The sequence below is a fragment of the Aedes aegypti genome, chromosome 1, assembly GCF_002204515.2.
Source record: "Aedes aegypti strain LVP_AGWG chromosome 1, AaegL5.0 Primary Assembly, whole genome shotgun sequence".
NCBI lineage: Eukaryota > Metazoa > Arthropoda > Insecta > Diptera > Culicidae > Aedes > Aedes aegypti.
In genome coordinates, this window is record NC_035107.1 from 170,654,578 (window position 1) to 170,669,458 (window position 14,881).

At 41.0% G+C, this 14,881-nt stretch overlaps 1 protein-coding gene across 1 annotated transcript in view; it reads left to right on the forward strand.

Annotated features, from left to right (window-relative positions):
* The window catches only part of LOC5567765 (neurotrimin), a 409,923-nt gene that overhangs the window by 260,436 nt on the left and 134,606 nt on the right, over positions 1-14,881 (forward strand). The window contains exons 4-5 of the mRNA XM_001657614.2: positions 531-652; positions 726-876. Coding sequence (XP_001657664.2) covers positions 531-652; positions 726-876 — 273 coding nt within the window. The remainder of the gene's footprint in view (positions 1-530; positions 653-725; positions 877-14,881) is intronic.

The window sequence follows — 14,881 nt, forward strand, 5'->3', positions numbered from 1 at the left end:
TTACGTCCAAACTAGAAAACAGCATGTTTCACAGTTAAGTGCTCCACGATGTCTTCTACAGTTGTTATCTGACGATTTTTTTGTCAATTGGACTTTTTTCATTTTAATATCTTCAGGAACCAGAAAAACTATTTATTGTAGCACCCTGAACCCTTGGCGCATTTATTCCTTATAATTCAATGAACAAATTCGCTCAATACACCAAGCACGGGTTTTCCGCAATACATTTCATGTCTTGGTGCATTTTTTCGTCTAAATTCAACTTATCTGTAATTTTTGAATCAATAGTTGGTACAATTTTCAACGGTTCTCGAAAGTGTAGTTGTAATTTGTTGTTCGTCATATATAATATATAATAATATATAATATATAATAATCGGTTGAAAAACTGTGGATATATAGCTCACTGAAGTTGACCATTTTGTATGGGTACATTTGGTACATTTTATAAGTCCGATACTGTATATTACACAGACCTTGTCATAAACTTCAAGTAACCGTTGCATATATATATTTCTTTCCCATTTCAGTTCCTCCCAGCGTGAGAGTGATACCACCTAGCGGACAACTAACAGCACGGAAAGGTGGTGTAGTAACGTTAGAATGCAAAGCATCGGGCAACCCGGTGCCATCAATCTATTGGACAAAGAGGGTAATTGACATTATATGGGATATTATTCGCAGTTGTGTATTGATTGAAATTGTTTGTTTCCAATAATCTACAGGGAAGTCCTGCCAAAGTGGCCACCAAAATTGGCGAAGGCCCAATTCTTACCTTAGAAAGAGTGGAACGACAGCAGGCAGGTGTTTATCAGTGTACGGCGGACAATAATGTCGGAGACCCGGTAACCGTTGACATGCGACTCGATGTTCTGTGTAAGTATTACTGTATGACTCAAATATATCCAATAATGCACTGCAAGATTTTTTTTCTATCTTTATTAACAAGATTTTTAACCCTGGGCTAGCTCATCTCGGGACCAACGGCTTTACTTCCCTTCCGAAGGAAGTTGTCACTATAACTCTTACGTTATAAATGACTATGTCGGGGATGGGATTCGATCCCAGGTCCTCGGCGTGAGAGGCGTGTGTTCTAACCCCTACACCAGGTCCGTCCCCACCGCAAGATATATCAGTATGCCATATGCTAGTAGCAGTACAAATTAATTAAATATGTAGCTGAACGTCAAATGGATAAAACGTCGAAACGTGTCAAATACTTTTTCTATGTCTGGAAGAGCAAGCATGTCGGAATCCGAACTGTTCATTAGAAAAAAAAAAACAAATTTTTTGATACGGCCCATCATTCTGTTCCAAACATGGGCGTAAATAGCCATCAGACTTGAGGGGGGCCACGGCCCCTTCTCATGAGAGATAAAATTCGTAAAGGATTTAGATAACTTAACAATGCTTGCTTCGATAATATTTGTGAACCGATTATTGTGGCGCACTTTTATACAGAGGTAGATCAAAACCTAAAAATCGTCCAAAACCGACTGATCAACTTTATTGAATGTCACTTTTATGGAAAAATAGTAAAAAATTATTTTAAAATCTATGTTGATGACGTATTCAACCATTCAACCCAATCTTATAGATCTCGAATAGAATACAAGAATTTGAAAGCAGATTATAATCAAGATTAACCTTTCCAATTCGATTTGAACTACACTGATAGGCAAAATAAAGTGCCCACCTTACCAGTTTTCGAATTTCACTCATTGATTTGGTTCAAATTAAAGTTAACACACCTAAATCTTTTGTGATATTTATTTTTTGATGTTCTTTTAAAGTTGCACTTACGAAATTTTGATAAAAAAAGAATTTTGCTCAAAGAAAAAGAAAATCAATTTGTATTGAAAAAAAAAAAAAAGTAGTGACAAAAATAAGTGCCCACTTCCTTCTTGGCCCCAGAAAAGATGATTTAAGAAAAATAAAAAGCAATTTAATAGTAAATGTGTCCTCTTTTGGCCTTAAGGACTTGCTGGAGGCGCTTCGGCATGCTTTTCACCAGGTATTGTAGGTGTTGTGGATCTAGTTCTTCCCAGGCGCGCTCCAAGGCTTCAAAATAATTATTTTTGTTGGTAACACCAGTTTTTTCAACCCTGGCATCGAGAATCGCCCACAAATTCTCGATGGGGTTCAGGTCTGGGCTTTGTTGAGGCCATTCCAGCGGTTTAATCCGACAAGACCGGAAGAAAGACTTGGTCTTCTTTCCAGTATGCTTCGGGTCGTTGTTCTAGAGAAATATGAATTTCTCTTCAAGGCCCGTCTGGATCAGCGAAACCTCCAGATTTTCCCGCAAGATGTTAATGTAGGAATCTGCCGTCATTATTCCGTCGATTTTCATGAGGCTTCCTACTCCTCTCCATGAAAAACACCCCCAGACCATCACATTTCCTCCTCCATTCTTCACCGTTCCTTGGATGTGGCGCTCTGCACCACACACGAGCCCGCCGCTTTCGGTTAGACAGCTCGAGCTTCAAGAGCTCCACATCCAAGGAACGGTGACGCATGGAGGGGTGATGTGATGAAATGTGATGGTCTGGGGGTGTTTTTCGTGGAGTGGAGTAGGAAGCCTCATGAAAATCGACGGAATAATGACGGCAGATTCCTACATTAACATCTTCTACACTCATTTTTCATCAAAAAATTGCCCAAAGCCCAAAAAAAACGTTTTTCGCAAAACTAGGTGAAAATGTGAAATGTTGGTGACTTTTTTCGCACGATCAAGCAATTTCGCCAAACTTGAAGATAATATGTGAATTTGGGGTAATTTGTAAATTTCTCTGCTAGATTATATGGGTCGAACTTTTGGCCCGCTGATTTGAACTTTTGCCACACTATGGGCCAAAAATTGATTCCAAGCAATTATGTAGTAACTAATACACCTCAAAGCATCCTTATGATGCCTAAAAACACCCTTACATAAAAAATCAGAGAAGATTTTATCCTTATTAATTTCCATGCAATGAAAGTTTGATCAAAAATTATAACGTTCACGTCGAAAACAACAAATAGCCATTATTTTTCCAAATCTCAATCGATTCTTATGACATTTGTAGTGAAAATCTCTTACTTGAACACTATGGCATTTATAAGCTTTGATTTGAGCTAGCAATCCTAAAGATTCCATATCTTATCATTAATCTAGAAACAAGTTTTATCTATTTTTCTTACAAATAACGCAACGTTTTCTAATTACAGAAATTTGACATGAATGCATATATATTATTAACGAAAAAAAAACATCTCTGTACCGAATTGATGTGGTGACGGACCTGGTGTAGAACACACGTCGAGGACCTGGGATCGAATCCCATTCTGGAGGTAGTCACTTATGACTCAAAAAGTAATAGTGGCGGGGTTAAAAATCTCGTTAACAAAGACAAACAAAAAGCATTGATGTAATGTCCATATAAACTATGTAAGACGCCAAAAAGATTGACGCAAGAAAAATTAAAAAGAATAAATTAAAAAAGGGTTATAGAAGAATTAAAAGCGTGTCTTAATACAATCTTCAGTATGAATAAGATTTTACGTTTATTCTACAGAAACAAATAGTAACATGGTCTAATTATCTTTTCAATATAAAAACTTCAGAAAATTTGTGTCAACATAACATTGAAAAAAAAATTGTTGCGACATCTACGATTTTACACGGTTCGATGTGGTTTTTTGTACGATAGTTTTGCAGTTTTGCTGTCACATTTGAATGCAACTGCTTCACTATCGTCTACTTACTTAAACATTTAAAAGTTCACGAAAAATGTATACAAACAAAAGTTCGCTTACTGCACCATTGTTTATTTTCGAGTTTTTTTTTTCTTAAAAACTTTACCATAACTCTCATACACAAACATTTCCCAGTAACAACGATTCGTTCTAGATAATTAATCACAAAATATCGCAGCTTGTTTTAAAATATGAAAAGACTTTGGTTTTCTAATTAACAATACACTACAAACGGATCAAGCCAGTTCTTCTAATTCTAAAACATGCTTCAATTTATTTCAATATCGGGAAAGGCAAAAAGGAAACAGTGTGGCAGAATGTGACGTTTTAAAATTACATACTGCTATTGCCTGTCAAACAATGATCATCCATAAATTTATATTTAAAATGCATCTAGTATCAGAATTGTCATTTCTTCTCCATTTTTTTTCGGGGGGGCCAAGCCCATGGTTCGGGGGGGCCAGGACCCCCCTGGCCCCTCCCTATTTACGCCAATGGTTCCAAATGACCTTTTCAAAAAGTTTAATGATGGAGGACAGCAAGCTGATTTGACGATAGCTTGAAGCTTCTGCAGAATGTTTGTATATCAACCAATAATGACAAGCTTCTCTCTGTATGTTATAAGGTTTTGAAGTATATGTGTACACTACGAAACTCGTGTCAAATGTACACATTGAAATTGAAACTGCGAAAAGAAACCACGTGCTCCGATGAGGATCGAACCCATGACTTCCTACTCACTAGAAGGGTGCTTCAACCTACAAGCTGCGGAGCTTCTTGAGGGACCCCGACGCTTGAAGGCAAACTGAACTAGATTACCTCAAAGCACATGAGATCATCATTTAGCAGTCTAAACTTCGTTCGGATATATGAGATGTACATTTGACACATACATCGTCGTGTACATCTATACATCAAAGCGAGCGAGATGTTATTTTTAGATATAGGCACTGTGACCAAATTGCTACCTACCAATCACTTATTGGTCAGGAAATTTAGTGCGTGGTCGTCCGACGAAATCGGATCTCGGCCGATCGATTACGATAGAGAGATAGAGTTGCTCATATTAATTATTGACAGTGTAATCACAATGACAATTGATTTCACCCAAAAGTGACTAATTCCGTTATAACCGTGTCATGTTGTTTTCTCTTTGAATAAATTCATTCTTGTTGTTTTCTTTGACGAGTACACATGCGTGTTTTATTTCGGTATTGTTAAGAGGTCATGGGTCCAGCCTAACCTCAAACTGCGTAAAAGTTTCGGTAGTGCGGTCGAAAGAAACATGTCCGTCGGTGTGGAAGACGAAGCGAAAATCCTCCGGATCAGGCCATTTGATGGCACCGGATACAACAATTGGTGTTTCCAGATGAGGGCCTACAGGATCGTTATGGCGAAGACAAGAGGTGCAATTGCTCCTACGGAGCAATCTCCACAGATGCTGGAGGGGATCATCGAGGGGCTCTTTCCGCGCCACAACCCTAGCCCATGGCCACGTTTGTAGGACAGCCGGGGATTGGGGCTGGCGATGAGGATAGAGTAACCGATGAGGAACTTGTAGGGATTGCAAAATCCCTAAGCATGGGGAAGGCACCAGGTCCGGACGGAGTTCCAAACCTGGCCCTCAAAGTCGCAATCTTGGAGGCTCCCGGTATGTTCAGATCTGCTATGCAGATATGCCTGGACGAGGGAGTATTTCCAGATGCGTGGAAGAGGCAGAGCCTGGTACTATTGCCAAAGGCGGGGAAACCACCTGGTGACCCGTCGGCGTATAGACCAATATGCTTGATTGACACGGCGGGGAAGGTGCTCGATAAGATCATCCTCAACAGACTGTTGAGGTACACTGAGAGTGTAAATGGTCTCTCAAGCAACCAGTTCGGCTTCCGGAAAGGGAAGTCCACCGTAGACGCTATTCTGACGGTTAAGAAAACCGCTGAGATAGCACTCCAGCGTAAGAGGAGGGGGATTCGCTACTGCGCAGTAGTGACTCTGGATGTAAGGAAGTTACTTCCAGAATCGAGTATTAGTCTATGACACAGAGGTGGGTCGGAAGTGCTTTCACATAACCTCAGGAGTCCCGCAAGGTTCCATCCTGGGCCCGGTGTTATGGAATGTCATGTACGACGAGGTGTTGAGATTAAAATTCCCGGCGGGTGTGGTCATCGTTGGCTTTGCCGACGATATTACGCTAGAGGTCTACGGTGAATCGATCGAAGAAGTGGAATTGACTGCAGCCCACTCGATCGCAATTGTGGAGGAGTGGATGAGCTCCAGGAAACTGGAATTGGCTCACCTCGAAACTGAGGCGGTTGTTGTCAACAACCGAAAGTCGGTGCAGCAAGCGGTGATCAGTGTAGGCGACTGCACGATCACTTCGAAGCGCTCCGTCAAACACTTGGGGGTGATGATCGACGATAAGCTTACCTTCGGTAGCCACGTCGATTATGCCTGCAAGAGAGCCTCCACAGCTATTGTGGCACTGTCCCGGATGATGTCCAATAGCTCTGCGGTGTACGCCAGCAAGCGAAAGCTTCTGGCCAGTGTCGCCTCGTCCATACTGAGGTATGGTGGCCCGGCTTGGGGCACGGCCTTAAGTACCAAGAGCTACCGTAGCAAGCTAGAGAGTACTTATAGGCTAATGTGCCTGAGGGTTGCGAGCGCGTACCGTACTGTGTCACACGATTCACTCTGCGTCATCACCGGTATGGTGCCTATTGGTATCCTTATCATGGAAGACATAGAGTGCTTCGAAATGCGCGGCACAAGAGGCATACGCAGGACTGCCAGACTGGCCTCCATGGTCAAATGGCAGCGTGCGTGGGACAGTTCCACCAAGGGAATGTGGACTCACAGGTTGATTCCGAGGTTAGATATCTGGGTCAATAGGCGCCATGGGGAACTAACATTCCACCTGACACAGGTCCTTTCGGGCCATGGTTGCTTTAGACAGTATCTACACCGTTTCGGTCATGCGGGTTCTCCCGAATGTCCAGTTTTTTCAGGTTTAGAGGAAACGGCGGAACACGTTTTGTTCGTGTGCCCGCGTTTCCGCACAATGCGTGACCGCATGTTAGCCACATGCGGTCGGGACACGACTCCGGACAATTTGGTCCAGAGGATGTGTGAAGACGAGTTTGGCTGGAATGCCGTTTCATCGGCTATCACCCACATCGTCTCGGAACTGCAAAGGAGGTGGCGAGTGGACTCGAGGAGTGGCTAGTGCAGACGCTAAACAACAGGTGGTCCAAGGGTTCGCAGTCGGCTACGTAGGTCATACCGGTGCCCTACGGTCGAAATCGACCCTTACAGCGATTAAGTGGCCGCGGGGAGAACATCCTGGTAGCGCTGCTGTCGTAGCGCCGGCCTACTGGGTTGGTACGAGCCTCTGGTTGTTCGGGGCAGGTGGAGGCCCCTTCGTCAGCAATCCCAGCTGGTGCTAGCTGATAGGGCCTGAGCCTTCAGTAGGTCAAATTGCGAAGCCCGCAGTATCAGTTCTTGATACCTGCGGTGCAGCTGGGCGCGGGCGTAGTGGTCGACCCTGCCCGCTTTCAGCGGACAACGGGAGGTGAGGACCACCTGGGAAGCTGGCAAAGCGCCAGCATGCTACCTTGGTGGACCCCCCTAAGCGTGTCATCGATGTTCGTTGCTGCATGGCTACGCAGCTAACCTGGAGGATGCGATGTGCAATAGCCCCTCTCCGAAGCAATGCCTTCTTGGTGGTCCCGGAGAGACGAAGGGTTTGGCGGCAATGGAAATGGTTTAGTGGGTCGGGGGTGTAGTCCTGTTTACTGCTTGCATGTAGTAAATGGTCCCTAACCCCACACGGCGTCTGTTGAGCAGATTATCCCCCCATTGCTTAGAAGAAAAAAAAAAAAAGATGAGGGCCTATTTGCAACAGCTGGATGTTTTGCATTGCGTCGAGAAGGAGCCCGAGGACAAGGATTTTTGGCACATTCCGGACACTATCGGAGAGGAGGAAAAGAAGAATATGAAAATTCAGCAGGCTGCGCGCATAAAGCAAGACAACAGGTGCCGATCCGTGCTCATTCAGGCAATTGCTGATAGCCACCTAGAGTACGTTAAAGACAAGGTTAGCCCAAAACAGATTTGGGACGGCCTTAATGATGTTTTTGAGCGCAAGAGCATCACAAATCGCTTTATGATCAAGCGACAGCTACTGTCAATGCACTACGACGAGACAGAGCGTCTGCAGGAGCGCTTTCTTAAATTCGACCAACTAGTGCGCGAGATTAAAGGAGCCGGAGCAAGAATGGAAGAAGAGGATGTCATCTGCCACCTAATGCTTACCATGCCGAAATCGTACGATGCAGTGACGACGGCGATGGAGGCGGTTTCTGAGATCCGCATGTTGGATATGGTTAGTGTAGTAGATATAGGTTTCGTGGTAAATTAGAAAAACATAATAGTGAAACAAGAATAAAAAACTGTAAACGTGTTTAATAACACTCCTATTTGTTCATGTAATGTAAGGGATTGAGTTTTGTTCGGGTAGACACGGATGAACTATGAAGAGTTAAGAGCGAACAGTCATACACACGAATTTGTCCGAAGGTTCGGCTTCGGTAGTTGACGACGAAGCATTGTGTACGGTAAAGGTATGGATACCACCATCGAGTGCACGTTCGAGAAAAAGGGCGACTGAAATGTTTCACACTAAAGAGGAATTCGATAGAAGATATGCCTGTGAATATCATTCGATTCGGATAGAGAACGAACGTCCGAAGTGCGGCCGAGAAATGCACGAGCTGAGATTACCTCGCTACGAGATGACACGAATCGGGTAATACGAAGAGTAACACGAGCCGTTGATCGGAAACGAGCCTGGTTCGAGGCCGCTCAGATAGCACTGGTATGGGATTTCTTTTGGCGAATGTTAGGACGGTCACACGTGTTTTACAAAGTGGGATGTTTAACATTTAGAGGATTCAGTTTCGGCGGAAGGTAGATCCGGAAAATTGGTCAACTGGATACGACAGTTAGAATAAAGTACCTGGACGTGGAAGCGAAGCGGAGGGGATAACGGCTGGAAGTATTTTTTTTTAAGGCGCTCTGTGCTCTTGGCCACTACTGTGCCGGAATCAGTTTATCTGTATCTTCCTTACCGATACAGTTCTATTTTTAACTAATCTATATTTACATCTGCTTTCACTCTCTTCTGCTCTTTTGCTCTCACACAGAGCAGGTAGGAGAGTGTTCTGCTGTTGGTCCAATCGATTTCCATAAGCCATAGTCCATTGCTCTTGCGGTGGTTCGTTTTGCCGTGTTCCTGAGTCGTTTGGGGCTAGCTGCCTGCGAAGTGGGTCAGTTTGTCTCAGTCACCATCTGATACTGACGGAGGATGGATGTGCTCCCCAAAGCACGGTCCTCCGTACGGCGTCTTCTGGTGGCTGGACGGGTTATTTTTTTTTTGGAGGAGCTGGGAATTGAAGCCATGACCTTCCGCTTATGAAGTGAAAGTGTAATCTCAAGGCTACGGACCCCCCTCACGGCTGGAGGTAAAAAAAAGAAGATTTAACGTTTTGTTTTGGTTGTGGTGCTTTGGGCCACAAGAAGGCACAAAGTAAGAAGAGCGAAAATCCCCAAGCCAACCGAAAGTATGAGAAGAAGAAGTCAGTGCAAAAGGTACACGTAAGTGCGAAGACAGTGCGTTTTGTTGCTGCCGGCGGGGAGATTGCTGCTGCGAGCACAATGAAAGAATCGAAGTGGTACCTGGACAGTGGAGCATCAGAGCTTCTGCTTGTTCGCCGAACGACAAGTTAGACAAAAACGGCAACAGAATGGTTCACTACCGACTCCTTGTGCCGAAGGCATCCGATTGCTGTAGCGAATGATTCTTTACATTCCGATTCCGCACGAGTGGCATTCGTATTTGAGAGCTGAAGAGCGTTCACTGACTGGTAATACACAAGGCGAAATGTTTCAGTGAACGCAAAATCTGTACATTTCGCAGGAAGCTTTCAGTGATCGAATGGCGAACGCGTTCTTTCGTGTCTCCAATTTAAGAGAGGAAAGGTGCTCTCTCAACTCTGTATATCTTTTCATTTTCGGTTTATCTCAATCGTTTACGATTCGTCGGGATTGCGCTCACCCTAGTAGCGTTCGGCAGTCATTAAACATTCGGTGGCAGCAGATACTTTGCAGATATTTTATCGGTAGCGTTCGGGTGAGTGAGTGAATTTTCCCATGCTTGGTGATCTGCTGATATTGATATTAGTAACCAGAGATGGAAAGGGGCCCAGATAGCCGTAGCGGTAAACGCGCAGCTATTCAGCATGACCAAGCTGAGGGTCGTGGGTTCAAATCCCGCTGGTCGAGGATCTTTTCGTAAAGAAAATTTTCTCGATTCCCAGGGCATAGAGTATCTTCGTACCTGCCACACGATATACACACACATGCAAAAATGGTCAATTGGCAAAGAAAGCTCTCAGTTAATAACTTTGGAAGTGCTCATAAGAACACTAATCTGAGAAGCAGGCTTTGTCCCAGTGGGGACGTAACGCCAGATAGAAGAAGAAGGAACCAGTGATGGAAAGTGGCGAACACTTCGTCTGAACTGGAACAAAAACAAAACCAAACGCTCCCGAGCGTCAGAGCGCTGGTTTACTCGCATCTGCCGGCTCCCGAGTAACTGAAGCTAAAAATGATTTGCGAACGTGTTAGAAGCTGTTCAGAATCATTATTATTATTATTATTATTATTATTATTATTATTATTATTATTACAGTAGATTCTCGATTTTATCACTGCTCGTTTTAATAACGCTTCATTATATCACTCTCGATTTTAGCACGGTTTTCTGTTCAATTTTATCACGTCATAATGATTATATGAAATTCATAAATTTTACATTGAAAAACAACCCAAACAACCAAGATGTATTCATTTGGCCCATGCCTTACGTGCTTTTCATTTCATTGGCTTTATTTCTGCAATACAATTTTCCAATTTTGATGAAAATTTTGTGGCAGAAAATACATTTTCATTATATCACGCTTGGGTGTATCACGCCACAATTTTGTGGGTCCGTGATATAATCGAGAAATTACTGTATTAGAGTTACCTTCATCTGACACATTAGTCTACATGAACACTTAAACCTATTCATAAAAATTTGTCACTCGATTTTGAAATACTCTAGAACTAACATTAAAGTCGAACATGACGGTACAAATTAAACAACACACACATGGAGTTAACTGGCTCGTTTCGTGCGTAGTCAGTTCGGTGTGGTTGAAGACGAAGGAAACTACGCTGTCTCAGTGGGCGGGGCAGGACATTGATATTGTTATTGTTATTGTTATTGTTTATTAACTTAAAAATTTTGAAAGAGGGAAAAGCCCCTTTGAGTGATTTCCTTTCGAAATCTTTCTCAAAAAGGCATAAAACCTCTTTATCTTTTCAAAAATACGTTACAAAAAAAATTAAATAAATATAATTAAAGGCTCTTGCGGAGCATATCCATTGCGGAGCCAATATCTGTCAAGTGAGGTCATCATAGTTAAGGGCCATCCACACGATTTACAAAGTCAATCATTGACATGTCCCATGTGCCAATCCTGGACTTGTAGTAGCTGAAAATAAAAAGAAAAAAGAAAACAAAACAGCAAATATCAAACATGATAAGAAATGTCATATAGATATTTGTATAGAATTTTTAATATAGGGAGATATTTATTTCCCAAAATATCGCGAACAGATACAGGAATATCAAAACCTAACCTGATTATGTTGTCCAAAAATTTTTCTCGTGGTCCATTAAAGCGAGAACATTTAAAAACAATATGATCAATGTCTTCATAAGATTCATTGCATTCACAAATATCTGGATCTATAATATTCATGCGGTACAAATAATTATTACAAATATAATGGTTGGACATCAATCTAGAAAGGGAACAAATAAAATTACGACCAACATACAAGTTTTTAAACCAAGGAACTGCCTTAAGCTTCGGGAAAATAGAATAACAATAACGTCCTTGGATACTTGTATTCCATGAAAGTTGCCAATTATTCAAAGAATATTTTTTTAATTTTGTAAAATATTCAAAATCACAAATATTACGATTGTAAGTTATTCCACGAAAAACACCCAATTTTGCCAATAAATCAGCCTGCTCATTACCATAAATATTACAATGAGCTGGTACCCAAACGAATTTAATAACATATCCTCGAAAATACAAATTGTGTAATAAGTTTTTAATAGATAAAACAGTACGATGAGTTTTAAAATGAAAATTACTGCAATTCAAAGCATTAAGACAACTCAGGCTATCAGAACACACCATGTATATGTTAGGAGCGGAATTTTTAATTGAATTACAAGTAAAATACAAAGCAGTCAATTCAGCTGTGAACACAGAACACGGAGATTCCAATTTATAAAAATGAGCCAAATTGATGTTAAAAACTCCAAATCCTGCCATATTTCCCACTAAAGATCCGTCTGTAAAAAAAAATTGGTTTTGTTCCACTCCAATAAATTTTCGATTAAATAACATATTAGCAAAACGGAAATGAGCATGACAAGGAATTTGTTTTAATTCTTCAAGTAAAGATAAATCAATACATGGACGGAAGGCATGAACATTCATGCTATATTCATAAAAACCAGGTGTACAATTTGGAATAATGGTTTCTCCAGAACAATATAAAAATGAATGCAAAATTTTATTAGTTGGATTAATTTCAAATATTGATTTTAACAGATCAATAATAGGATGATTATTTGAAAAACAATTTATTAAAAATTTACAATTAAGCTCATGTAAGCGATTTCTTAGAGGAATAATGCCAGCAAGAACTTCAACAGATTTTGTATGAGTAGAATTCATTAATTTTAAACAAATTCTCAAACAACGAAACTGGATTTTTTCAAGCTTTGAAAAATGTGTTTGAACAGCACTTCCAAATGTAAAACAACCATATTCCATAACTGAACGAATAGTTGTTTTATAGAGTGTAATCATATCAGAGGGATGAGCACCCCACCATGTTCCAGTAATCATACGAAGAAAATTGATTCTTTTTGAACAAATTTTTTGGATATATTGAATATGACTGTTCCATTTCAATTTATAATCAAACCATATACCAAGATATTTGTAATCAAAAACTTGATCAATGCGATGACTATTGAGAAACAATTCAATACTAACTGGAGAATGTTTGTTAAATTTGGTTTTTTGAGCTGAAAAAGTAAAACCATTATTATGTGCCCATGTATCAATATTATCCAAAGCAAGTTGCATAAAATGACGAATTACTTCTCTATTTCGGCCAGTTATAGAAATGTTTTTATCATCAGCAAATTGAATAAAATAACATCCATTCGGAATAATGGAAATTATGTCTCTGGTGAATAAATTGTATAGAAATGGGCTTAAACAAGAACCCTGTGGCAATCCAAAATAACTATAACGAATTGTTCTAAGAGATTCGTTATGGTAAAAATGCATTATTTTGAAAGAAAACAAATTGCATAAGAAATTAGTAAGGATGATTGGAATTTTACAATCAATCATTTTACTAAAAAGTAAATCTATTAAAACAGAATCATATGCACCAGAAACATCAAGGAAGGTAGTAACTACATCTTGTTTTTTATTGAACGATAATTCAATATATGAAGCTAAAAGATCAACACAATCACGAGTTCCACGACCTTTCCTGAATCCAAATTGAGAAGATGAAAGAATATTATTTTTCTCAGCCCACAATTCAAGGCGATTGAGAATCATTCTTTCCATTAACTTACGAATACATGATAATAAGCTGATCGGTCTTCTACTATCTACTAATGAAGGATTTTTATCAGGTTTAAGAATACTAACTACTTTTATAGAACGCCATTGCAAAGGAAATATATTCTGAAACAAGAATAAATTATATAAGGAAAGTAAATGTAATTTACCATCAATGGGTAAATTTTTCAACACAAACATTGATATTGATCTGGGCAAGAATCCACGGTGCATCGATCTCTCCCAAAAGTATTTTACCTACAAATATGGCTTTCAAGTTGTTTCTCCTCCTCTCAAGGGTGTCCATTCCTAGAAGCCGGCAGCGAGCTTCGTATGGTGGAAGTTCAATTACATTCTGCCAGGGCAGATGTCTCAGCGCGTATCGGATGAATTTTGACTGTATTCTTTCAATTCTGTCGATCCAAACATTGTGGGCTGGGCTCCATACTACTGCTGCGGTTTCCAGTATGGAACGGACTAGACTGAAATAAAGTGACCATAAGCAGTATGGGTCTCGAAACTCAGACGAAATCTTAAATATGAATCCAAGATTCCGGTTGGCTTTGTTGATGATGTAGCTGTAGTGCTCACGAAAGTTTAACTCAGAGTCCAGCATGTCTCCAAGGTCCTTCACAACGTTCGTCCTTTCCACTCGCTCATTCCCCATGTGGTAATCCCAGAGAATTGGACTTTTCTTCCTGGTGAACGAAATTACCGAGCATTTCTTCACGCTGATACGCAAAAAGTTCCTTTCGCACCAGCTTGAAAACCTCTCGACTAACACTTGCAGCATTCGGCAGTCCTCTGAAGACCTGAATGACCGAAATATTTTAAAATCGTCAGCATATACTAATCTGCAGCCTTGAGGGACGACAAAGCAGGCATCGTTGAAAAACAAGGAGAACAGTAATGGCCCTAGGTTACTACCCTGCGGCACACCAGAGTAGTTGCTGAACGGTTCTGATTCCATTGAACCTAATTTGACTACTAACTGACGATTTGTCAAATACGATTCCATCCATTTGATGACGTTGGTTGCGATGCCTAGACGATTTAACTTCGCCAGCAGGATGTGGTGATTCACTCTATCAAATGCTGCTTTTAAGTCGGTGTAGATCGTCAACCTGAATTCCTCGTTCCATAGCTTTTAGACACAATGAAGTGAATTGTACTAAGTTAGTAGCAGTGGACCTGCCTGGGTAGAAGCCGTGTTGGTCTTGCGAAATGTATGATTTCGCATGTCGAAACAGTTCGTTGCTCACCAGGATCTCAAACAGCTTAGAACCAGCACTGAGCGAGGTTACGCCGCGGTAGTTTGAAATATCACGTTTATCCCCTTTTTTGAAAGCAGGGAACATAACGGATTTCTTCCAGCG